At 31.6% G+C, this 25877-nt stretch overlaps 1 protein-coding gene across 1 annotated transcript; it reads left to right on the top strand.

Annotated features, from left to right (window-relative positions):
• Nucleotides 1-293: 293 nt before the first annotated feature.
• Nucleotides 294-10625, top strand: LOC129001124 (lipase 1-like). The gene is made up of 8 exons (XM_054428320.1): nt 294-410; nt 1391-1583; nt 2792-2906; nt 3454-3703; nt 4804-4959; nt 9193-9277; nt 9828-9970; nt 10443-10625. Exons 1-8 carry the CDS (start codon nt 321-323, stop codon nt 10605-10607), a joined length of 1197 nt encoding a protein of 398 aa, XP_054284295.1. The 5' UTR covers nt 294-320; the 3' UTR covers nt 10608-10625.
• The last annotated feature ends 15252 nt before the right edge of the window (nt 10626-25877 follow it).

The raw sequence follows: 25877 nt of genomic DNA, 5'->3' as shown, positions 1-25877 counted from the left end.
ACCAACCTTCTTCTCTACAAGAATATGCCGTATGTTACACTTTAAAACTATAAATTCTTAAAACTAATACTTGTGGCAAGCATCGCTCTAAATAAAAAAAATCGAACAGTTCTGTCTCTAACAAACCGTAGACTTACTAATTGTTTGGACAGATAAAAATATTCCTTTATGCACCAAGATAAGTGTTTACACAGAAACATGTTCCTAAACTAGGGAACTAAACGGTCCCAATTTTTCAAACAGGTGTTAAATAATTACCTATCTGTAGTGCACAGTTGTGCAAGTGTATCATTACAGTGTTGTGCTTGTGCCGGTTCTTGATGCAGGTTGTACTAGTTTTAGTTCTTGTTTCTTCTGCGTTTGGGAAAACACATAACAGTATCCTGCAATCATTCACCTTCAAACCTATCGTAAGATTTTGTATCCTTATTACCTCGTGGTGTAGTGTTATAAGGGCTCTCCTATAAGTGTAAAAATAAACTTTTAAAAACTATTTATTAACAAATGTATTCATCAAAGTGCAGTGTTAGGTAAAAAATAGTGTGGTGTTCTTTTTAAACAGAATACATAATTTATGGTTGCATTTTAATGTTTAATTTTCAATCAAAGTAATATCCACTAATAAATTTATTAAATACAATACATCAATTTAGTTGGTATATTACATTTTCTGCATATAGGAATCATTTGCACATAAACAATTCTTTTATTTGCATTTTACGTCCAATGCAAGCTTGTGTCGAATTTGTTTATGAGTATTTGATATCAAATATGTGTAATTTTATAAGTTTAAATAACATTTTCATCATGTATTAGTGATCCAATCAATATAATTTACTGAACATAATTCAATAACATGATACCTTCTTATTAAAAAGGTATAATTATACTACGAACTGAAGTATGACAATCAGTAAGTGTGAAATATGATTAGTTTTTTAAACTCTGTAGGCATACATATTTTCTATCTACAAAGTAATTAGAACGTATAATAAAAGCGATATGTAACTAGACGTTTTCTTATCAATTTAAAACAGTTATGTTTAAATAGTCGTTCAGATTTATTCCAAAACATACTTATAAATAGCAGGCCAAGTTTTAAATTTACAACATTGTACATTCACCTTTTGCGCATTTAACATGTGTATGGAAAGATTTGTAAATATAAAGGTAATATTCCTTAGGGTAACCCTTAGTAAAAGAAATATTCACATCAAAGTCTAAGCACGATCTACTACCGTGTACTGAACACGGTATCTTACTATGGATTAGAAATGGAAATTTTTAGTCACAACAAATCGCAGTACAGTATATTAAATCTATAATAACATGCTTTTTAACTGGGAAAATTAAAGAAATATACAGCTTAAACATCTTTAATACTTTTTAGGAAAAGTATGTAAAAGATAAAGGTTACCCGATAGAAAAACATGAACTAGAGACGGAAGACGGATACAGGCTCACCTACCATCGGATACCCCATGGTAGACAGGGCCCAGGTCTTGGCCATGGCCATCCTATACTGCTAGCCCATGGGATACTACAGTCGTCTGCACTATATCTGGCCATGGATGATGGACTTGGTGAGATTGTATTTGTAGTAGTATGCAGTCTAGTTTTAAATACATATTCATGAATGCTTGGCTATTGAACTTGGAGGACGAACATCAAAAGGTGAGGAGCATGTGTTGCCAATGAAAGATCAAGGTAAAACACAACGCAGGAAATAATTATGAAATGTAAGCAGATTATGAGTATATAATCATATAATAGTTGTATTGTTATCTTTGATGTTACATCCTTAAGGCACAGGAAACGTGACATGTCTTTGGGAGAAAAAAATCTAATAGAAAGCAAGCGTAAACCTTCTTTCAGAAAATGGTTTGGTTATAGAAAAATTGTCTATAAAAATGGAAATCTAAGTAAAAATGGCAGTCACGCATATGCGAATAAGGAGACCCAAAAAGTTCTTATGTTACTTGAGTTAAGTTAAAAACTAGAACTCACAATCATTCGTTTGACCAACCAAGTGAATCTAACGTTTTTATACATTAACTTAAAAAGTTCACAAACTATGATTTATGTTGATATAGTTTTCTAATTGGGTATGTTCAACGTTAGTGCCACAGGTAGAGGCTAATTACCCAATGCAATTACAATCATAGCAAGAACAAAAGGTGAACTATTGTGAACTTCACAACGAGTTGACAATCAGTTAATTGGTAAACTAGGAGTAGAAATCTGCGAATATCAAGTATTGATCATAATTTACTGTATTTTGCGCTTTAGGGATTTGAGTAGGACTTGAAGTAAATGGCAAAAAATTTACTCAACTATTCAATAAATTGGTATATAATAAGTAATTTTAATAAGATTTTACAACAAATGCTTGTTTTCACATTATTATTTTCTAATAAAAACAACCGTCAAATCTTTACAAAATATTATTGAATTAACAATAGTAGCCTAATAACGTATCACACGATTATTCATTGATTTAACATATTATTGATTTTTTTTTTAATTTTCTTACATATTTTTGTTTACGAGTAGCATTATCACAATATCAGAACTAAATTGTGGTCTAAAGGACTGAAAGAACCCCTATACTCTTAAAGTTGCTGGTTCTCCCCTTATCCTTAGAAAAAAAGATTTACTGATGGCAATAGAAAATAATTAAATACTTTTTCATATTGTAGTCAATGCTTTACTCGAACGTAATAAGCAATAAGTTACTTGTTAAATGTTAAAAGGTTACAAATTATTTTTATATAATTGCAACCTATTTCAGCCTATTTGTTGGCGGACGCGGGGTTTGACGTTTGGTTAATGAACGCAAGAGGAAACACATACTCCAAACAACACACGACACTTAGTCCATCGAGTAAAGAGTTTTGGGATTTCAGGTAAAAAACCAAATATTATATACCTTTAATTTGCTACTTTTCGTATCACGATTGCTTTTGTCTTAGTGTTATCTACGTGAAATGAGTTCCTAAGAAACATAGCGTAACCGACTGGGATCCTCGATCTTTACTATTCTTTGTAAATATTATAGCTTGATACAGAGAAAAAATTAGATACTTTTTGATGGAGTAAAACTAGACCAAACAATCAAACCCTCTACATACTCATCCAACCATACTTGGTCATGAAAATGTTAATTCATGCCAAGGTAGCCTTGGACCAGAAAAGATTAAGTAGAAAGTCATTTGAATAGGTATTTAAGTATTTAGTTCTAAATTGGGAGTTTTATTTCAGAAATTACACATTTAACTCCTCTAAATATTTGACAATCCTTAATACTTTACTCTAGATTATGTTGAAAATAAATGTTCTTTTATAGAGAGCTATAAAGTTCCAATTCCTGAGCTTACACAATGGTGGATGCTCAATCTTCGTGGAAATTCTAAGCATTTCATATACCGTTTTAAAGTTCTAACTCCTTTACAGCTTCCACGAGATGGGAGAGAAGGACCTATCAATAGCCATCGTACACATACTGTCCGTGACACAACGACAGACTCTCAGCTACGTAGGCTTCTCAATGGGGACCACTATGTTCTGGGTGTTGGCCGATAGTTATGGTAAAGAGTACATGGACCGCATAGACACTATGGTGGCAATAGCTCCAATAGCAAGACCTAGTGGGATGAGCATCCTCCAAAAGCCAGCTATATACTCAGCTCTTACAACTGCTTTAGTAAGTTTGTTTATTTGGGTAATACATTTTTTCCCCCTTCTCATACTAGGACGATTGGTTCAAGCCTGGAACCTTTAGCCTCAGTCCACTAGGTTTTTCAGCTCACTGGACTGATAAATCTCGAAGAAGAAGGAACAGTTTCATACATTACTTCAAACCTAGCTGTTGTACTAGTGTTGTACCGTACACTATTGTTAGAGCCAGCGGGTCACGGTATAATAAACCAGATACAATCTTTGGTGACTAACAGAATTGACTAAAAGAACTTGGAACCTCTGTGTCCAAATTTTCCCCCACCCTCAATATCCCATCTTCACATCCTAGGACAATAGGATCTAGCCCAGAACCGTTTTACAAATCACTTCACCCTATGAGATTGCGGTATTATCAGTGGATAAAACCCATTGTTAGTAGGCGGGATTTGAACCAGAGACCTCGAGGACCGAAGTTTGGCGGTCTACCACTAGACTAGCTCACTTCCTTTAGTAATATGTTGGAGATAACACCGCTTGTAAGGTAAAGTCTGATCAAAAATTTCTCTTTTGTTTATCACAAAATACCTGCCTATCTAAAGCCTTCACAAGGTGTTCTGTGGTCTGTTTTTCTTTTAGAAATAACCTTGCTTTCGTGGGAGTATGGGTTCAAATTATTTCGGATTTTCCTAGAATAATCACATTAATCTGGCCATCCTTTAACCTCCTAAGGATGAGTGGTGTAATTACCAGAAAACCAGGAGAAATATGTATCAATTTCACAGGGCAGCTGAGCGGTTATAGTGCTCACCTAGTAGTAATCAAAAGACCACCAGGTCAACCCTAAGCGAAGTGAGAAGTTTTAGGATGGTTGGACTCAGCTAACCTTGATCAATGAGTTTTTAATACATTGTCTCGGGTAATGAAATAACTAGTATTTGTCAGTAGCCTACCAAAGTAACACATGGCATCTCACTCCATTCTACACCCATCCTTGGGTTAAAATACGTACCTACCATCCTCCTTCTTAATTGGCAATTAAATTAAAATAATTATAACAAATAATTAATTGATATTGAACAAATTTCGACCTTGTATTTACGCAAGTAACTGATATCTTTCTTCCAGCTGACCTACAACACACTGCACTTGTACGAGGTTCGATCCTACAACAAAGCGGAAGGGCTGTTCTTGAGAGCTTTATGTACAAATGACTTGACGACCAAAGCTTGTGGCAAGATGTTGTCTGGCCTTGTAGGACTGTTTCCTGACTCAATACACAGGGTGGGTATGGTTTTGTAATTACTTTTATTAACAAAAATAGTTGTTTTTTTAATTAGCTGTCCCTAATAATTTGTCTTTAACTGTTCTGGCTACATAGTAAGTTGATATTAATAACGAAGCTATGACCTCATAAATTTAACACTTAACTTTTGTCATCCCCTTAAAATACACCCTCGTGTTCAGTTCTTTTATCTAATAATTTTCTTTAGCCTTTACTTAGAACAGCTGATGATTTAAAAAATAATTCATACTGTACAAATAAACATTATTCCTTTCTGTTCTTCTTGAAAACATGACTTATTTTATTTCTCTCTTAATATTTCATTTTTTATTCACAAACACTCCACATTATTTAATGGTCCTTCGATCCAAGATATTACTTAAGCGATTTGGAATTACTTTCTTCTACTAAAACCCTTCATACATCAATATTTCCTCATTTTACTCATCGTTTTCTGTGCCTTTGAACTCTTACCTAACTGAACTCTTATTTCCACATTGGAACTCTTAACCCACTCATTTACACTTTGTGAATTTTTTACATTTATCTCATCATCTTTGTACAATGGCATCTCAAAATAGTGATTTTAAAATTGAAACTTATACACGACTCACATCTTTTATTAAAACTCGTCTCAACGAAATAAGAAACATCGTAGATCAACATGTTGAACAAGAAGAAACATTAACAGTTGTGCAAAACGAAGCCTTAAAGACTCTCATGCAAGAAACCCAGAAGAAAAAAGAAGACTTTGATTCTTGTTTTTATCGAATTGTAAGTACATCAAGTGAAGATGATTTGAACATTGAAACTTTAGCTGAAGATGAAGACCAAATCAGTGAACTATTCATCCACATAACCAGCTACATTAAAGTGCTGCTTTCAAAAATTGGTTCTAACCCTTATTTGGCCAAGGTTAATTGCAGTTCAGCTCAACCTCATAAAACTACTGCAGTGCATGTAATCAACCCGAACTCATCAAGTCCAGCTCAACCTCCGAGAACAACTGCAATGAATGTAACCAACTCAAACTCATCAAGTCCAGCTCAACCTCCGAGAACTACTGCAATGAATTTATCCAACCCGAACTCATTAAGTCCAGCTCAACCTCAGAGAACCACTACAATGAATGTAACCAACCCGAACTCATCAAGTCCAGCTCAACCTCCGAGAAAAACTGCAATGAATGTAACCAACCCGAACTCATCAAGTCCAGCTCAACCTCCGAGAACCACTGCAATGAATGTAACCAAACCAAACCCATCAAGTGAGTTTCAAACCAAAGGCATCCAGCTTAAACAACCTGAAACAAAACTCATCACAATAAAGAGGTCGGTGGCAAACACTATACCTAAGCTCGCAAACTCGAAAATTAGAAATACCACAGTGTCAGTGACAAAACCTCAACCGATGAATACAGACACAACAGTGAGCTCAACTACAATGACAAGTGACAGTGCTACTATCCATCCTACCAACACTGCTGTCATACCAAGTGACCGTGCTGTTATAAACCCTACTGATAAAACTGTCACCCATCCTACTGGCCGGGCTGCTATCCAAACGATAGACAGTGCTGCCGTTAACCCAACCCACAGTGCAACCACTACAGTAAAGACAGTCAAGCAATCCAGTCAAGTGGTTGTATCTTCCGATGGAGCTCTGACCAATAGCTACTCTTCATCACAAACTACAGAGAAAGCGCTCATCCTCCAATCTCAACTTGTTGAATTATTGAAACAAGAGTGCTTTGAATTGAAGAAATGTGTTATGAACTGTCAAGACTTGCTCACTTCTGTTACTCAATCTCATCATAAAACACCAAAGTTCCTTCAAAACTCTGATGCTCAACATTTCAAAGAGCTAGGACTTCGGTGGTCTCCAGCAACTGTTTTAAGGTGTTTCCCAGCAAAGATGGTATAGGTTGAAAAGAGAAGTAGAAAAATGCAAACAGGTGCTATAGCCGGCCTACAACAAACTTTTGTGTTAAGTAATGTGTTTTGTTCTAAACTAACTGTTGAAGTGAGGACACTTCAAGGCCGGGAGTATGTTCAGTTCTTTTATCTAATAATTTTCTTTAGCCTTTACTTAGAACAGCTGATGATTTAAAAAATGATTCATACTGTACAAATAAACATTATTCCTTTCTGTTCTTCTTGAAAACATTACTTATTTTATTTCTCTCTTAATATTTCATTTTTTATTCACAAACACTCCACACCTCGTGTGTCGGATTATTGCAATGTTAATTTAATATATTATATCAATAGTGGGCACTAGTCATGTGAAATAACTCCTAGTAATTAGTAAATATGTTTTACTCCAAACAAAAGTTAAAACGGCAGAGTTTCAAATCATATAACAACTATGCAAAGACAAAGTGAAAATAATTAATTATTTTGACAAAAATGTATTCGTTCGTTTTAAATTTAAGTCCAACTAGCTGGGGATCTGCTGTACGAAACATTTACATATTCATTATTCACTATTGGCAGAGTAGCTGAGTGGTTATAGTACTCGCCTTAATCGAAAGGTTTTCAATCCTGAGAAAGGTGTGTAGCTTTTTGATGGTTTGAAATTGGACCCAACCAAACATTGGACTTTAAATAAGTGATCCTGGCTAATGAAACAGCTGATCTTAGGCAGTAACAAAGCAACGCAGATTAACTTTTAATTCTACATTCATCCTTCACTAATATTTGGGTTAAAATACACACCTAGGTGGGCGTACTCGTATTAATTAGTAAGAAGTTAAAATTATTCTACTAAATGTTCAGGTTTTCGTTAATGAAAACATGACCCTCTAATTTTTTAATTACACACAAAATCTACCCAATGTAAATAAAACACCCACAAAAACATTTTCAAACACATATCTAATACTTATTTGGTAATTCTAAAACTGCATTCTTAAGATAATTAAAACATGGCTACTTTGAAGGCTATTGGGGTGGAACTGTAGGAAAATTTCAAAATTAAAACAAGTAAATGTCCATATCTATATAAATAAAATTAGAGTTTTGTCTGTACATTGCTTAGAATAATGAACTTTTTGGTTATTTTTACATTTCATAGGTCAGAGAAACCGAATCAAACCTTATCTCAATTTCTGTCTGTCTGTCTGTCTGTCTGTCTGTCTGTCTATCTGTCATTCTCTTGGTAACGCTAAAATACGCACTTTATTACAACTACTCCTCAATAACTATAGCACTGTCCCGCCTGAAACTTATTTTCCAAATACTATACATATATGAGATGGTTTTAGACGTATTTCATCGAATATGAGACAGTTAGATATTTAACAGTAAACCCTTGAAAATCAAGTTTTTGTCGATTTTTGACGTGGAATTTCTGGAAGCCCATGTTAACCTTATGAGAAATGAAATTATTGAATCTTAACAGCTGTTTCAATTAAACAAGTTGGTTCTGTTCTGTGATGTTCAATAGCATTAAAGTTACAAGGATTACCAACAGGGTGCAGCACTAGCACTATTATTTCTTTTACATTTATGACAACAGCTAATTTGCAACCTGGAGGCGAGTGAGCGTAGCGAACGAGCTAACCTGAAGGCAAGTGAGCGTAGCGAACGAGCTAACCTGAAGGAAAGTGAGCGCAGCGAACGAGCTCCAACATACAGGTGAGTGAGCGTAGCGAACGAACTTCAACCAGGACGTGATTGAGCCATGCAAACGAGATCAGATAGTAAAAATAAAAGTAAGCCTACCGTTATAGGATCGACCGGCAGACACAGAGGTAATTTAACCTTTTATTGATTGTCATACCGATCCGGAACAACAAAAAACAACATAAAATGAAGCTATGTATAATAGTTTGGCCAGCATATCTTAAAATATGCAAACCAACTGCTGTTCTTTATATAAGAAGGTTTCAACTGAATATTATAAGATCCCCGTGCGTAGAACGGGTACACAGCTAGTGTTATATATATTGTGTTCCTGAAAAATATAGCTTAAAATATTAATTTGAACGTTGGTGTCTATGTTAGATACTAAAAACAACCCAACCTTTCACATTCATGATATGAGTCTGATATGATAAGATTAGATATATCAACATTGTAACATATGTCAAAATAATTCAACACATATCTGAACATACATGTCATGTTGTTTGTATGGATGTTGGTTTAAAACATACATTTTTACATTTACTTTTCGTTTAATTTTTATAACATTAGCCATAAATTACCCTTTTAACTTACATATTGAAGGAGGACACCTACGTAGCCACTCAATACATGCCTGCTGGAACGTCAATCAAGAATATTGTACACTTTCTTCAAATTGGCGAAAAAGGTCAGTAGAAATTTCAATTTACACATTTTTCAAATTTACAAGATAAACATTAGTTTGCATAACAATATTACGTTTCACAAAAACATTTGAGAAAGATTTTCACCCTTCGAACTGACTTCAGTAAAGGAGCAATTTAATCAAAGCTATACAATTAACTATTCGGTTTTACTGCTCATAGTCTAGCAAGAAGTACTTTATGTAGTACTTAGCCTGTCTTTACATTAATGTAGGGAATTTAATAATTGCTGCAGACATTTTAGCAATACATATTAATTAAATTCAGAAATTTCAAAATTGTTCTTTAGATTTATGAAATTGTAAAAAAAAAAAAAAAATACTTTGAGGTCCTTTCACAAACCCTAAACTAATAACGTAAATGGTATTTCTATAACGAATAGAGATAATTTTCCTGTTTTATGAAGATGTAAACATAAGACTTTACAAAACAACTCTGAATTCACCTAAAAGTGTACTAACTGGCAGTAACGAATGTATGATTGTACAATTAATTGTATAAACATATTAGTTTTTTCATATCGTCCTTTTCCAGCGAGATTCCAACAGTTTGACTATGGAGATGAAGAAAACCTGTTGCACTACAAAAAACTTTTACCTCCAGCTTATGACCTGAGGAAGGTTACATGTCCAGTCTTCCTCATTACCAGTGATGTAGACGAGTTTTCTGTAAAAGAGGTACAAACAAATCATTCTTTTAGTAAAAAAAAAAACAATATACAAGTCAATAATCTCAAATGTACAATAGAAAAAGTTTTGGCTCTAAAACCTTTGTTACTCACAAAAATAACATGCATAACACAGGTTTACTATTTTTAAAAATTCAATAAAATCAACATGGCGTAAACAGAAATTACAAAAGAAGAAAAATATGAATTGTCTTCAAGAATTACCTTACTACAGCCTTTGTGATACTCAACAGTATGTGGCCTTTGTTTTGTAATTGTGTTGTTAACGAACTTGGTTTTCTTTTCTTTTTATAATTCATAAACATGAGAGTTTTGTCTGTTTATGTCTCTTACCACACCGATTTAATTTTTGCTACCCTTTACAATAATGGGTTTTTGTTTTGTATGTATCTTAAAATGTAATAACTATACGTATAAAAAAAAATAGTTCAACAGTGACTGAATTAATGTTACATTTGTAGGATGTTGAGTGGTTGGCCAAGGAGCTTCCGAAGTCACCCAAAATACTTTTCCATGAAGAAGTCAAGGAGTTTCAACATCTGGATTATTTCTACCATGAAAATGTAAAGCAAATTCTTTATAAACCTTTGGTGCAGTTTTTGGTCGACAGAATAAACAAGACTTGAAGATGTAATGTAAATATTACTGACCCCGAATCGTTGCGCGAGTGACGTGTGTTTAAAGAAAACCATTTCGGCTAGTCAGCTCGAATTTTTAACTTTGTAAATTTGAACATGTAATTATTATAGTAACGAAACCTCCTTTGAATAAGTATATTTTCAATATCAATATTCCATCTTAGAACCACTAAAAATGATGAATAAAGGAGTCAACAAAATTTAAATGATGTTCTTGCATATTTAATATTACTCGTATATTATCAACAATTTCACTAAAAATTTACTGCTTTTAGACTTAATTTAATAAATAACAAATTGATAACACATAATGTTTTGGTTACAAAGTTATATCAATTTTAAAAGCATGTTTAAGCTTATTGCAGCTTTAGAGGAATTCGTTAAGGCAATTATGCTGGTATGAACATTTGCGCTTACTTTGCAAAAACGAACAAACAAAAACAGCCCCTGAGAGTCATTAAACGTTTGTTTTCTGCTAACAATGACAACGCGGAACAACGATTGAAAAGAAAGCTGGATTTGTTCTCTTCTAATAACACAACAGCACAATGCATTGTGTACAACTCAGCTGAATGGTAGAACTATATCGTTCAGGATGCAAGTGCAGTCTGTCACAATGGTACAGAATCCCGGCAATCACAATGTTCAATAGTAAAATAATTTAATTGTCCTTCATTGAATAGTTTTACAACCAGACGTAATCCAAAGTAGTTCAATATTTAATTCGTTAAAACGTTTTACAAGAAGAAATAAACTCATTTTTTCCATTCTACATGTAATGTGATTTTGTTATTTTTGTGATTTTAATGTGATAGAACTTATTAATTTTGTACTAGAACAATCAATTGATTTTCGACACTGTTGAAATACAATTCATTAAAACATTACTTGGTAAATGCAACTTTTAATATTTAATTTATTGTTATATGAAGATGAACTCATCTTATGTCCTTCTTGGGGTAGGATCAAGATAAATAAATGAAATCTTTAATAACACAAATAATTGTAATAACAACTAAATTAATAATTGTAAATCAAAGTACTTTATTAAACAAGTTATAGAAGTACAACATTTACAACTATTTCTACTGGAAATCATACCCGATAAAGGTTGTATCCAACAAAGGGGCAATGGAACGTCCCTTAGTGAGAAGGCCTCCTTGAGGAGATAAAATTATCATTAGAGGGGAGTAGAGAAAATGTATTGAAAAATGTTGGCCAAAATATAGGTCAAAGGAAAGAAAAAAATTTTTTTTCAGTACGTTCCTTTTAAGTTACAGTGTACTGTACTAATACTTTTTGCTAAAGTCTTCTTCTCCACACTATGTTAGGACCAATATATTGTGATGATAAATTATATACATTCTTAACATTAAAGGTATTATACCATATATTTTTCATGAGTAAAAAAATACAAGTCATATGTTCAAAATGTACGAAAATATACAAAACTCTCGAAAATCACTTTAAAATAAACAATGAAATTATCTACCAAACTTGGTAGGTCATAATAATAAATTATATGACTGAATGCATAAATGTCTGTTATTTTACTTGATGTTTTGCACTGTAATAAAACTCTGTAAATAGCAATAAATAATACTCATGATGGAAATAAGTAATGATGGAAGTGATCGTAATACTGTAAGCTAATAAGTTTATGTTTGGTAAAATAGTCGATTTTATATAAATGCAATAACTTTGAAATCCTAATTTATTGTGATTAATATTAGCAAAAAAATTATACGAAAAGAATTGGTGACTTTTAAATTAATGAAAATAATGAGCCATATACTTATATACTGTACAAATATATAGTTTACTCGTTGATCTGGGAATCAAAAGTTTGAGATAAAAGCTAGTGATTTCTATATATCTTTTTGATATCAGATATACAAAGAAGGTTTGCAATACAAGACCAGGATCACTTGAAGACAGGAGGGTTTAGAGCTTCTCTGTGAGAATAATACCCTCCAAAACCTGCGAACTTATCGGACTTTGAAACACATTGGTATTATGTGTTGCAGCAACGACATAATTTGTTGAAGTTCTTTAATCTTGTGTAGGTTCTTTAATAACCTATATACTTTCTACGTAACCCGTTATCAAAACGTTATAAAATCCGTTAAAACTGCATTTGACTCGTACAGTATTCGTACAGTTTATTCGTACAGTATTGCAATTATAAGACAATTGTTTACGTAATAACTTTGGAAAGATTTGATTAACTTTTCATATTGAAGTGAAATAAATAATAAATATTTTGCCAAGACTCACAAATCAAAACCTATAGCAGCCCGACCTTACTTAAAATTAGTACCTAAATAAAAATAAACCTTAAGATGGATAGGAAACATTATTATTTAATGTAATATTCAATAATTTGTTATTGTCGGTTAACAAACAATTTATAAATATTCTTTTATTTAGTTAGCAATAGATTTTCCTGAAATGAAACGTGTAACTCCATTGGACCATAGTAAAGTTGATATACATAAAAAATAGTATTAATAGTCTCATTTAATTGAAGCATTGGCCCTGTGGCCGTCCAAGCTATTTCTGGTTTTGCTCAGTTTCTTGTCGAGTCAGAGATATTTCAAACCCCCTGGTCATTACACTGTAATTGTGTTTGTTTCATACAAATAGCTTAAGATGTTTTGTAAATCAACGACAGCAAGAAACTATAATGAACCTGATATTAAATATTCTTCGTGGTTTAATAATATTCTTAAATATATTCTGTCCTTACCAAAAATAATTATGTGTAAAAATTTGTGCTTGAACGAAAGGCGGTTTTGCTTAATGTAACAATAGAGTGTCAAATTTAATTTTTAAGTTAACTAATAATGAATACAAACACCTTATCGTTTCCCACTATTTAAAGTAGGCCTACACATATTTACTTTAACTAACATACTAATGAATAATCTTTAATGTGTGTAAATAATCACTTATGTGTGTTAAATACATTTGGACAAAATAAACTTTATAACCGCTTGAGAATTGATGCTAAAATATACAAGTTCTACAGTCCAAACGAGTAATATTTTATTATTGAATAAGGAATCCCACCAAAACTTCAATTATTATTGTAAATGAGTATACATTATTCTAAACATTCATGGTGTTGTTTGAAAAAAAAATACCACGGTCATCTACTAACTGGTACTTCTTCTACAGTATTTAACTGGTTGTTATTTAGTCAATCAGGAACGATAACCCTAATAATTATTGAAAGGTTATTGCCGTTTTCCAGTAGATAGCCTATGGCCATTTTCCAGTAGAAAGCTTATAAAACCTATTAATTTAAGATTTACCCTATATTTGTTTTGTTTAAATTTTTTACATGATGAATAAACAACTAATGTGATCCCTGGACATAGTCATGTTAATTTGGAACGTTGTAAATTTGCAAACAAAACTTTATGATTACTCAAACGTCCGCAAAGTTAAAATATGAAAATTTACTTTCAAATTACATTAGGAAGAGTTCTTACGTAATTGAAATAATTCCAGAAAAGATAGGCTGTATAAATAATCCACTATTACAAACACACAGAAATTTAATTATGTCTGGAGACATTTAAAGTGGTTAGTATCCAAAGTATAAATTTGTCAAAAATACCAAAACTGAAGTCTGTAGCTAATAGTGTGTTAATTTATAAGAGTATCAATATTTAAATAATAATAAATATCCTTATATAAAAGATAATATTTTAATTATATTAAAAAACAATCGGCTTAGAGAGACCTTATTATTAATTTTTATTTAGAGCCGCATTCCTTAACCATAAATGAAACCTTCTTAAAATTAATTGTTGTGACCTTTCTCTCATTTTTTTGTAACATCTTAGTATTTGATATCATCCACCAATCAATTATATTATAACATTATTATTAGAGATGGGTGTAATTGTTATGCATTCACATGGTTACTTATATTTTTAATACCGACTTAATATTTTTTTATAATTTAAAAGTTGTACCAAGGGTAATTCTGTAAAATAATTGATTTTCAATTTCATAAGCCTAACGGTTTAAAAAAATTTAACAATAATTAATTGTGCCATTAAACCGGATTTTATTTTTCATTTAACCAATTTTATTGGTGTATATATTCAATTGCTTACCTTTTTACATTTAAGGTCCAATGTCCTATCTTTTACTTAAAATACGTTTGACGTTATTAAATTAATTAAAATTTGCATTCCTTTTATTTTTTTAAAATACAAGGGAAAATGGCAATGAACACTGAACAGTATAAACGAATTTCTGAGCTTATATAAACTGAATGCGAATATATACCATTCATGGAATAGGAATTTATTTGACCTATTGCTTTGTTACTGTGAAACTTCTATTCGTAGTTTGGAAGCATGATTAACACCATGAGTATAGTATCTCCAGAATCGTAACAAAAACGTACAGAAGCGAACCCCATCACTTTAGATACTCGTGCTATTAATCTAAATATCGACAATTATAATTGCTTATCCATATTAATGAATATTTTATATAAAATCTACATTTCTTTACCTCCCCATATTACTTTCATAATCATCAATAAAAAGTGGAAAACCTAACATAATTATTCATAAATAATAGCCCAAGTTATAATAGCGCTAAAGCAAGAACATGATACTTCAATAACCATTATTCATGTGACTAAATCCCCATCTCCAGGAAGGCAAATGTAGCGGAAACCCAGATCCGTTACCTGGTAATGAAAATTTCAATCACCTTTTACACCCATCCAAGAAAAAGGCTGAAGGAACTGTGGAAATTTAAATATTATAGTTGGTGAACAAATATTATTTAGATTAAAGATGGTATATAAAATTATAGTATCATTTTAATAAATTTAATTTAAGATTGTATTTTTCTTGGAAAGGTGAAAAACGGTTTATAGGTTTTTAAGATGAGTTTGTTCACCAACGTATGCCCAAAGCATGCATGCTAAGTCAAATCCTCAAACTGTATAGGGGGTATTTTATATGCAACTCATATTATAAGTACCAAGAAACACTGTTTAAGGACAAAACAAGCTCTTAAGTGGTTAGCCATTTCCTTTAATTGCTGATTAGTTGATATGCATTGTTACCAACTTAATTACGTTATGAATTGGGAATTTATTGTGAATAAGTCAATTATGAATAAGACATGGTGTTTTCGTAAGCTCATATATTGCAGGCTTACGTTCTTATGTTCTATTGATCCGGTTTCCAAAACCATTGAACACGTTCATAAATAATTGATTTGGTAGAATAGATACTGGAATCACACTTAGAGAATTAATTTATACCTTATTGCAAAAAACTAACGATTTTCTTTTAATGTATTATTTTACAATACATACTATTGGAGCCTACAGGAACACCATTTGAGTCCCATTCGCAATATAAAACGCACTCTATATCCTTCTCTTGGTTTTATAATTGCTTTTACCAAAATTTGAATATTTTTGTTTTAGAATTCAGTATATTCCAATTTTACTCCTTGCTATGATCGGCTAGTTAAGGCAGGAGAAGATTAGGGACTCAATCATCTAACGAGACCCTAGATGGTAGTAAGCCACATTTACCGTTGAACTACATGCAGTATGTATATTTCATGTACTATTTACTCAACTAGATTCTGCAGATTGCTACATACATATTTAGGTCTTAAGTATAATTTACTACAGTCAATTACCTTTCAGCCATTAACCTGTTATTCCCGGTTGTAGCTTCATCATAGTAATGTTACATATAAAACAGATAACTACCAGTCATTAGCGAGTGTTATGGCTACAACATCATTATATATGTCATAAACATTTTCTTATAGGCGATAAAGTGTTTTATTATTACCTCTTGCAAGAACAAAACAGTGCTTACGTTTTGTAGGGCGCCTTTATGAATAGTTTCTTTGGATAAGTTACAACCAGCGTTATAACTGATATTAAAACCGTAACAAGAACCTTGAGCAGCATAAATAAATATGTTAGGATATTTGTTAGTTACGCCACTTTCATTACAATTCTTTTTCATTGGTGCTTGAAAATCTTTAATATTGATTTATTATTCTTATTTTTTTGTCGGATGTTTCTATATGTCATTTAATCACTTCACATAAACAACAAAGTACTTTCAGTACGTATTACAAACTCGAAAAGGATGCAGGGTTAGTGTATCAAGGGTGAATTAGATCACCAGTGCACATACTTTAACGGGATATACAATTTATACAGCCGCATGTGTAGCTCACTGACTCACAGAGCAGGTATACAAATGTTTACCCACTTCTAGAATAGCTAGGGATGTGAAATTTTTGTGGAAGTCCGTCTTGGTCCTAAACCACCCAGAAAATAAAAAAAGAATTTGCATTTTCAAATTACAACCACCAAAAAATTCCCTCAATTCCCCATTTTTTTTAATTTTAAGAAAAACACTTTTTTCAGAAAGGTTATAGCTCGAAAACGGAGCCAGCAAAGAATTGAAGGTATTTTCATGGTCAGGAGTTACATTTTCTTCAACATGCATTGGGGGTTTTCGGAAACCGCACTCCTTTACCTTCAAAAAACGCCCCACTTCTAAAATTTGTAAAATGTCTTGGATTTTCAACGAGTTTTTAATTTTAAAATTATTTTTCGGACATATATTTGTACTTATAATAATCCCAACATAGAAAAAGTACCTTAAGTAACATTTCAAAATTGTATAAGAAAAAAAAATATTAGTGGGTTTTAAATAAAAAGTGTCGTTTTTTAACGCTTGTTGGGCCAAACCGTTGTGCACGGGTGGTCTGATTCACCCTGTATGGAGTGGATAGTGTGTGTAACATTGTCACTGACAAAACCAGTGTAGTCTTTAACCAAAATAATTATATTAAAAGCTCAATGATGAATGCTGTATACACTTTTGAACCATTAAGAAAAAACAAACCTTTCTCAGTGTAAAATTCTAATTGCGTTGCAAGGTTGCTTATACTGATAACCACTACTTTAATAAATTTAATATGTGATGAAAAACAGAAACATCTTTTTATAAATTTTTGAGTAATAGTTTGCACCTTTTTCATCATATAACCCTACACTTTACAACAATTACCAACAGAAATTAATAATGGATAAATATCCCTTTGCAATTAAATACGTTGGATACATGTTTTCCGCAGGTTTCTTGCTGCATGAAGATATTTCAAAACTCAAATCGACGGTAAATCATGTTTTGTGTAGTATAACGGCCCTTGTGTTTTGTCTTGTTCTGCCCTTAAGAACATTCAGCTAATCTGCATTCAAAATCAAGCCAGCTTATCTCGGTCAATGTCATATTTTCGATTAACGTTCGAGTGATTTAATGATGTGAAATAAAGTTTAAACACTTTAAACGTAGGAAGAGGTATTTAAAATAATTCACAAATATTTTTTATCAAATAATTTAACAAAAGTACAGCATAGGTTTATGTACTTAATCCATCCCTCAGTTATTCAAGCCTTGTAGTGTGCTTCAAATTATGATTTATCCTCAAGACCCCATTTTGTAATCAGTCACCATACCAAAGAAAATTTGTTTGATCTTAATGTAGATCCAGCCTAGAGCTCTATCGAATATCGGTGGCTGGAAAACGTGTACCAATCATAAGAGGTATAAAGTTAAAGTACAATTAAAACTACCGTACCTCATTAATTGATTAATACTACGTTTGAGTTTTCCGTTTTTGTTTTAATGTGGAAGACGATACTTAAAATTTGAACTATGGAAGTCTTTGATTTTAACACCAAGTTTATAAAGGAAATACAGCTTATAAACTAGCAATTAACTGCAAGACACAATTAATTACAACAGCTTAGATGTCACGTACACAATAACAAGCTGCCAGAACGTGACTTCTCAATAGTCACGTAGTCAGTAGTTATTCATCGTGTTGCATCTTCGTTGGTTTTAATTTTCGTAAACGTTTACAGGTGAGAAAACGTTGTTAGTTATGTTATTTAAAATTATATTTTTATGTTACAAATAACGTACGGCCTTTTAAACCCTATTTTAAATCTTTGACTAACAATAACATAAAAATTGTTACTATTCGTATGCTAATATTTGTAAATAAATTATGTTTAAACAAAACATTTAATTTTAATTGCTAAATTAAGGTACAGCAAATTAGTCTATTACGTGGCTCACTTCAACTTTGTCAATTTAAACTTTAAATCTCTTTACAAAGTGCTAAAGCAAATTGTATAACAAGTTAAATACTGCTTGTGCCCAAAACTTGACGAGTGCCAAACCCACTTGTGATGCTGCCACTATGGATTTGGAGAGAACCTTTAACTAGGTTAAATCTACACCACACTGATAATAGCTTTAATTCATTAGAACATATATTTTTTATGATTTACTCCTTATGAAAATCATATATTATATATTATTAAATTTATTACATTCATTAAAATCAGGCTAAAACCTTACTTTCATAATGATAACTTCTAATGGATGTTCCTTTGCTTATTACATTAATAGTCGAATATTCGTCTAAATGTTTTAGAATGTGAGAGAAGTTTCAAGCGTATAACATATTTAGAGGAAAATACTTAAAGGGATAAGGGCAGATAAAAAAGTGCAGGGAAGTAACACAAACAAAGGGGAAAAAATAAACTTTCACCAAGATACTCAGTTCCAATGACCGCTTCTAGAGCAAAACCTAACACGTTCTTCAGGAAAACTCTTTTACCTGCTTGAAGTATTTTTCTTCTTTGTAATTCCTCCTAATGAACTTTCAACTTTTGAAAACTCCAAAAACTGATTTCTGAAGTAGGCCTACCTTGTACCTTGTATTCTCTAATTTTAGTACATACAAAGTAGCCTGGACCCGAACTCCAAAATAGATGTACCACGTGGAATTTGGGCGAGGAATGATATTTTGAAAATGGTACAGCTTTTAAAACTTCAGCAAATATATCGAAAACATAATGTTGGTTGTATTCTATTTTAATACAAATGACTAAAGATATCCTTCCTTTTCAGCAATTTTTTCACTTTGTGTACACAACTTATTCGATTTTAACCAACTTCTTTATGACTATATTTGGATATTTTAACATATTTAAATAGGTTATTAACAGTTTGTTGATATTATTATTTGTTCTTTAATAAAAACACAGTATGAAAACGCACAAATCCTGCTCATTAAAATATATTGTCAAATACTTTCGTTAAAGTTACCTAAATGGTTTTATCCACATTGCTGAATTCTGCAATAAACTTATACAGATGATACAACAGATTGAAGTGATGAAACAATGGAGTTGGGATGAATATCTCACCTGTCTTTGATAACTTGTCATTCAAAACAACAATCAACAGGAAATCATCAGTTTGGTAAACTGACAATACAATGTTGATGTGACAGTCACAAGCAGAACGAAACCTATAGAGTGATAACAATACAGTGATAAAGCCTATTTCTATTGTTATTGGTCGGTATCGTTAACATTGTTGAATCCAGCTGAAATGGTAAAGAGTTTGTTTAATACAGTTGTAAACATGAACCAAAACCATTATATATAAAAATGTATATAAACATCTCTGACTCACTGATCATTTCATATCAAGGATTGAAATAACTTTCATGAACGTGGGATTTTGTATCATGAATGTACACTTAGGACGGATTTTCCGTCCTTTTTAAACAATCAATCAATACCCCGTCCCATAAAAGCACTTAAAAAATTAAATTATACATAAAATTAAAGCTTATACCTGCATATGCTATTAAATTTACCTTTACTCACGAGGGACATTTGAATTTAAATATGGTTATTTGGGTAGGGTTTATATTTTCAGAGAAAATTCAGTTAGTTTTGGGAAATTTAATTTTAAAAGGGCTACAAAAAAAAATAAAAAAAAACATAGCCAATGCTATTGTCACAAAAACCTTAAACGTTGTTATCGGTTCAACTGTTTTAATAGGATTTAGCCATAAACAAACTAAAACTGGAACTTGTATTAAGGCATTACAAGGAAAGTTTGCTGGAAATACGAGAATATGTAAATTGACTGTAAAACAAGGATGGGACGGAAATTCTAATTTTCATTACATAAATCTCTGTTTGGCTTAACATTTTTAAACATTTGGAAGAAATTGTTAACTTGTAAGTGATAACTTACTTTAATAGTTAAACAAATTTAATATGGTACAGTAAGGTTGGAGTTTACCTGATTAGGGTTTTTAAGAATTAATTCTAAGAATCAATAATATATATTTCCACCAAGCTATAGCAAACAGTTTTGATCATTTACCGGTAGAGATAAAAAAACAAAATGTTATTTATTTTCATTACCAACCAAACAATTAAGGTATACTGAATGTGTTGTTAGTTATTAGTTTTATTTATATACATTGAATTCAATTCAGATTATCTTACCATTCATAAACTTAGTTACTACACAATAGTGAAAAAGACAACAATTTAAGAAAAAATAATTTTCATCACTCCTTGACGAAAGTAACTATTTTCGATAACAGCTGATATCAATGAAAGTAGTCGTTTCCCAAGCTCTAATTTAGGGCGAGGGAAAATCGATCAGCTGATTTTCCCTCGCTCTAAATTTACTTTCCCTCACTCTCAATTAGTTCTCCATTTATTCACTACGCGCGCCAGTGTTTTGTTACGGTTTAATTTAATGATTTTAATCAGCTGTATGTATTTTTAAAAGTTGTGTTATTCTTTTATTTTGATGTATAAACAAAATTTATTGAGAAATATACGTAGGTTTCTTTTTAGAAGATTTTATTTTATTTTGATGTTCAATCAAATTAATTGAGAAATCAAATTGTTTTAATATATGTACTGAGGTCTGCTATTCTGTGTTTGTGTATTTTTGCGTCGTGATGAAAAGTATCGTTCATAACTCGTACCGAAAGTTATTATCCGGCACTTGCTCCATTATTCCCGTCCTCGGCTTCGCCTCGTACGTGAAAATAGCTCTCACATACTCGGCTTCGCCTCGCACGTGAAATTGGGGTTCCCTGTGTTCGGCTTCGCCTCACACAAAAACTTGGGCGCGCGACGGAAAATGCCACTTTCGGTCCTAGTAATGAAATATACTATAATTAAAAATCATAGTGGCACATCAAAGTTCATAATCAGGGAAGTGTTTAATTGTTTAAGTTTTTAATTGGGAATTGTGTAACCATTTTTCTATCCTAGTAAAATAGTATATATTTATTTTACCATTTGCAAAACTAAATGATCACTGTTAACGTTAGTTCAAAATACATGAAAGTTTTTCTGAGTATAACGCATTACAACCTGTTCAATTATGTAAATCTATTAAGCACACACCTTTACTCCAACTTAGATAACTATGTTCTGGTCATTGTTTATTCATCAAGTTTCCAACTTCAGCCCTACCAGTCCTGTTGTGTGTTTGTAAATACTTGTGTTTCTTGATTTTTTTAATACCTTGTGGTCTATAATTTGTATTTTTATCTAAAAGTGTATACTGTAGAATCTTAAAAAATAATAATGAATTTATTCAGGTACTAAGACCAAATTTCGGAACATAGCATAAGGTACAATGCTACGACTTAAATATTTTGTTGCCTTTAGGTTAATTGAGGATTATGACTTTTGTCATACCCAAGATATATATATTGTGCTGTGTAACACGTAAGACGTTTACCTAAGTTAAAAATCCTAATCTTCTGTTTACAAACAACATATAGGCTACTTTATATGTGCATCGCCTAATGTGCAATTTCTTAAGCTATAATACGGCGCATGATGGTGGATGAAATAGATGTTTTAGTTTAAACATCCATTGGAAAATGTTCAAATAACGACCTCAACTTACTGCTAGCTCATAATGTTGATTGTTATTTAACGTTTCATAGCTCATAATGTTCAAACAGTTATTTTTCCTGGCTTAAATTCCTCAAAACATGTATTATCGTTACTTCAACTAAGTGTCTGTTGAATACACTTATATTTGCCATTTTAGAAGATTGTTATAGAATTAGAATCCCACAAAATATCACGTGCTCCATTACACAACACAAAACATAAGTAAACATCGATTTGAGCAGAGCCTGTAAATATCAATGGAGAGCAAGAAAGCTGCAAACAAATAACCTAATGTACCAGTAAAGGGGTTTGTTGGTTTAACAACAAATCAAAATTTTTGCTGATCCATCCAAAGTAGTAGTGATAATTTTGTAGTAATTAGGAACTATTTTTTTTTAGATCTATAAAAGATGTTTCATCTGAATACTAATTACCACTAAATAAGCAAATAATGTATTGATAGGATAACTGAACCCATCAATGCACAGAGAAAAGAGTTTATATGCCTGTAACAATTCTTAGAGCTTAAAATAATACATTTTATGGCACAAGAGAAATTGTTTATGTCATATGAAATGACCTTGTATACCATTATTATTAATAATGACTGGTAGTTACCGTTTTGATATCATAACTGTGATACCATAGTCGTATATCATATTCTCTACATAACTACGATGAGGTTGCAGACGGGAATAGTAGAAAAGGGAAATTGGCTGTGATAAAATGTAAGCAGTTACAGGAAATTTGCACAACTAGTATAGCAATATTACATGAAATATACATGCTGCATATACTAAAACTGTACATGTAGTTTGTCCTGTCGTCACTTACTCATCTTGTTAATGTTGTTGTTTGATTTTGATTTTTTGGAACTGTTTATAGCATTTATATTACTGATTATAAATTACACCTAGATTAAGAGAAACATAATTTGAGAATGAAATGTCGGTTCTTCATTATAACATAAATAACGTAATTATGTAAACCACATTCATCGAAATCTTTTATTTCCTTTCTAGTTGTTTGTTACCGTTTTGTTTGATCGATAACGAAGATGTATAAAATGCTCATTACCAGGTTTCCAGTTCTGTGTTTTTCTGCTTCATTTACCTGCTTGGAGATGAGAAATAGATCTCATGAGTAATGGTTATTGAAGTCCTTTAATAGGTCTCAATGTAATCTAACGAGGATTTTGGTTATAATAATTATGCAATTAATTGTAGATATGCTATCGAATGTGATGTATTTTTTGTTATTCTAAATCAACCATGGTTCAAACCACAATAGTTAAAACATTTTAAGGCGTTTGACTTTGATAAGCTATTGCAGGTCAAATGGTAGGCGGATTAAATAATATGCACAAAGCAAAATGCAGTTGTCCATCCAAGGAAAACGTCAACTCTAATTCTACTATACAGTTTCCCTATAATTAAATCGTCATTATCAAGTCTGGAACCTCTTATAAATCGTACGAAGTTTGATTACAAGTAAATAATAAAATAAACATATATTTACCATTTATAACTCCTAAGGAATGGCGGAAATGTAAGATTAGTTTAAATTAAGGTTGTTAAATTGTCGTAGCTTTTGATTATTACACAGCTATGTGTCTAAGTTGTAAAGGAGAGATTTAATGTAAAAGCATATAAAAGTAAATACATCGTAAATCTTTCATGTAAAATATAATCTTTTAATGTTTATTTTTCAATTAACCAGTTTGTTGCATAAACATAAATGTGCAAATAAATTTACTGTAGTGATTTTGCAATTTTTATCTGATTTCTAGTTATAGTTTATTATCAATGACAAGATTGTCAGCTTCACTTACCTTTTTTATGCACAAAGTTTTACCAAACGTCCCCTAAAATCGTGTAATTTAAATATACAATAGTTCATTAGACATTGATTTTTAAAGATTTTTATACATGCAGTTCGCAGTTAAGAAAGTTTCTAAAGGTTTTAAAAGCAATGTTCTATAGTGCTTATACAAGTTAATGTTACACACTAGTGTTCAGGTAATGCAGAAGAGTGCAAAGTTAGCTCTTTTATTCATAAATGTGCTGAATATCGTCGGTTTAGCACCTTCATTTTTCAGTATTAGACATATAGGTGTGATTGATATTTTAATGAAAAGTAACTTAACATTTTTCTCTCCTTTAAAAAGTATCATTTAGCCTAGTTGTACAAATAACGATTGGTCGATATCTTTCTCCATTTTTGACATACACTGAACTAATGTAAGCTAACTTACCATAAAATAAAATACAAAATTACTCACAAATCAATAATTTCCCACATTTACCACATAGTTTACTTTTAGAAATCAGCTCCATGTTGTTACGCAATTACGAGCGTTATTATTTAAGCAAGCATAATTGATAAATTACAGTTATGTTATACGCAACATGTTTTACTGCGCCAACAATTTGATAAATTTTTATTTTGATGACAAATTTGTTTAAATTTCAAATAGAATTGATGTGAGTTGAACACCGGTGATGAACAAAAAACAGTATTAGTGATAGTATGTTATTGAGCTATCTTCGGCCAAATCATAAGAGTTATTTTAAAGATTTAAAAATATGTCCTCGGTTTCAAATTATTTCTTTACTTTCTAAAAAAAAACAAAAAAAAACAACTATTTCATCCATGAAGTATTCAAAACTGCCTCTTTTACTAAAATTCTCTCGTTCTAGTACACATTTTATTATTGTAAAGATTGGGTGTTTATGTAATTAAAATGTATCAATTATAATTTCTCAAGTAAACAACGTAGATGGCAGAAATCGGATTCTCTTATTAGCTTCGGACGATTATGTAACACAAACTACGATTGAACAGTAACGACCAAGGGTTTTGAGATATTGCAAACCCAACAAGAAACCCAACAAAACCTTACAACTTAGGAATTTATCGGACTATTGTGCAATATTGTATTTACGTAACTGTTAAATAAGCACACCGATGCAAAGTGTTATACCAAAGTTCCACTCAATGCATTTTTCAATTCTCGTAGTAATTGCTTGCAATAAAATCATTAATAATCTGTATAGGAAGCTGTGTAGTATTTAAAGTTGAAATTTATACTAAATATTTTTAATTAGTTGTTACCTAATTCATCTAGGGAAGAAGACGTTTAGTAAAAATATGTATACATGTATTTAAATCGAAGAACTCATATTTTAAGCTTAAAAATATCAGGTCTTTTACTAAATACTAACAGGAAGGTAATTTTATTTCTTGTTGTCATTGCTTAAAGACAATCTTAAGCCCATTTAGTACAAAGCATCACTACTCTGTAATGACCTCTGGTTTTGAAATGCTCAACAAGAAAGCTAGCAAAACCCTGCTATAGCTTGGACAACTACAGGGTGGGTGAATAATGCCATCAATTAAATAACCTAATAAATACAAAAATGTTAACAAGCACA

Source organism: Macrosteles quadrilineatus, unplaced genomic scaffold (genome assembly GCF_028750875.1).
Source record: "Macrosteles quadrilineatus isolate MER2022 unplaced genomic scaffold, UCM_ALF_1.0 Scaffold_8__2_contigs__length_117827958, whole genome shotgun sequence".
NCBI classification, from domain to species: domain Eukaryota; kingdom Metazoa; phylum Arthropoda; class Insecta; order Hemiptera; family Cicadellidae; genus Macrosteles; species Macrosteles quadrilineatus.
This window is presented reverse-complemented; position numbering and strand designations above follow the sequence as displayed.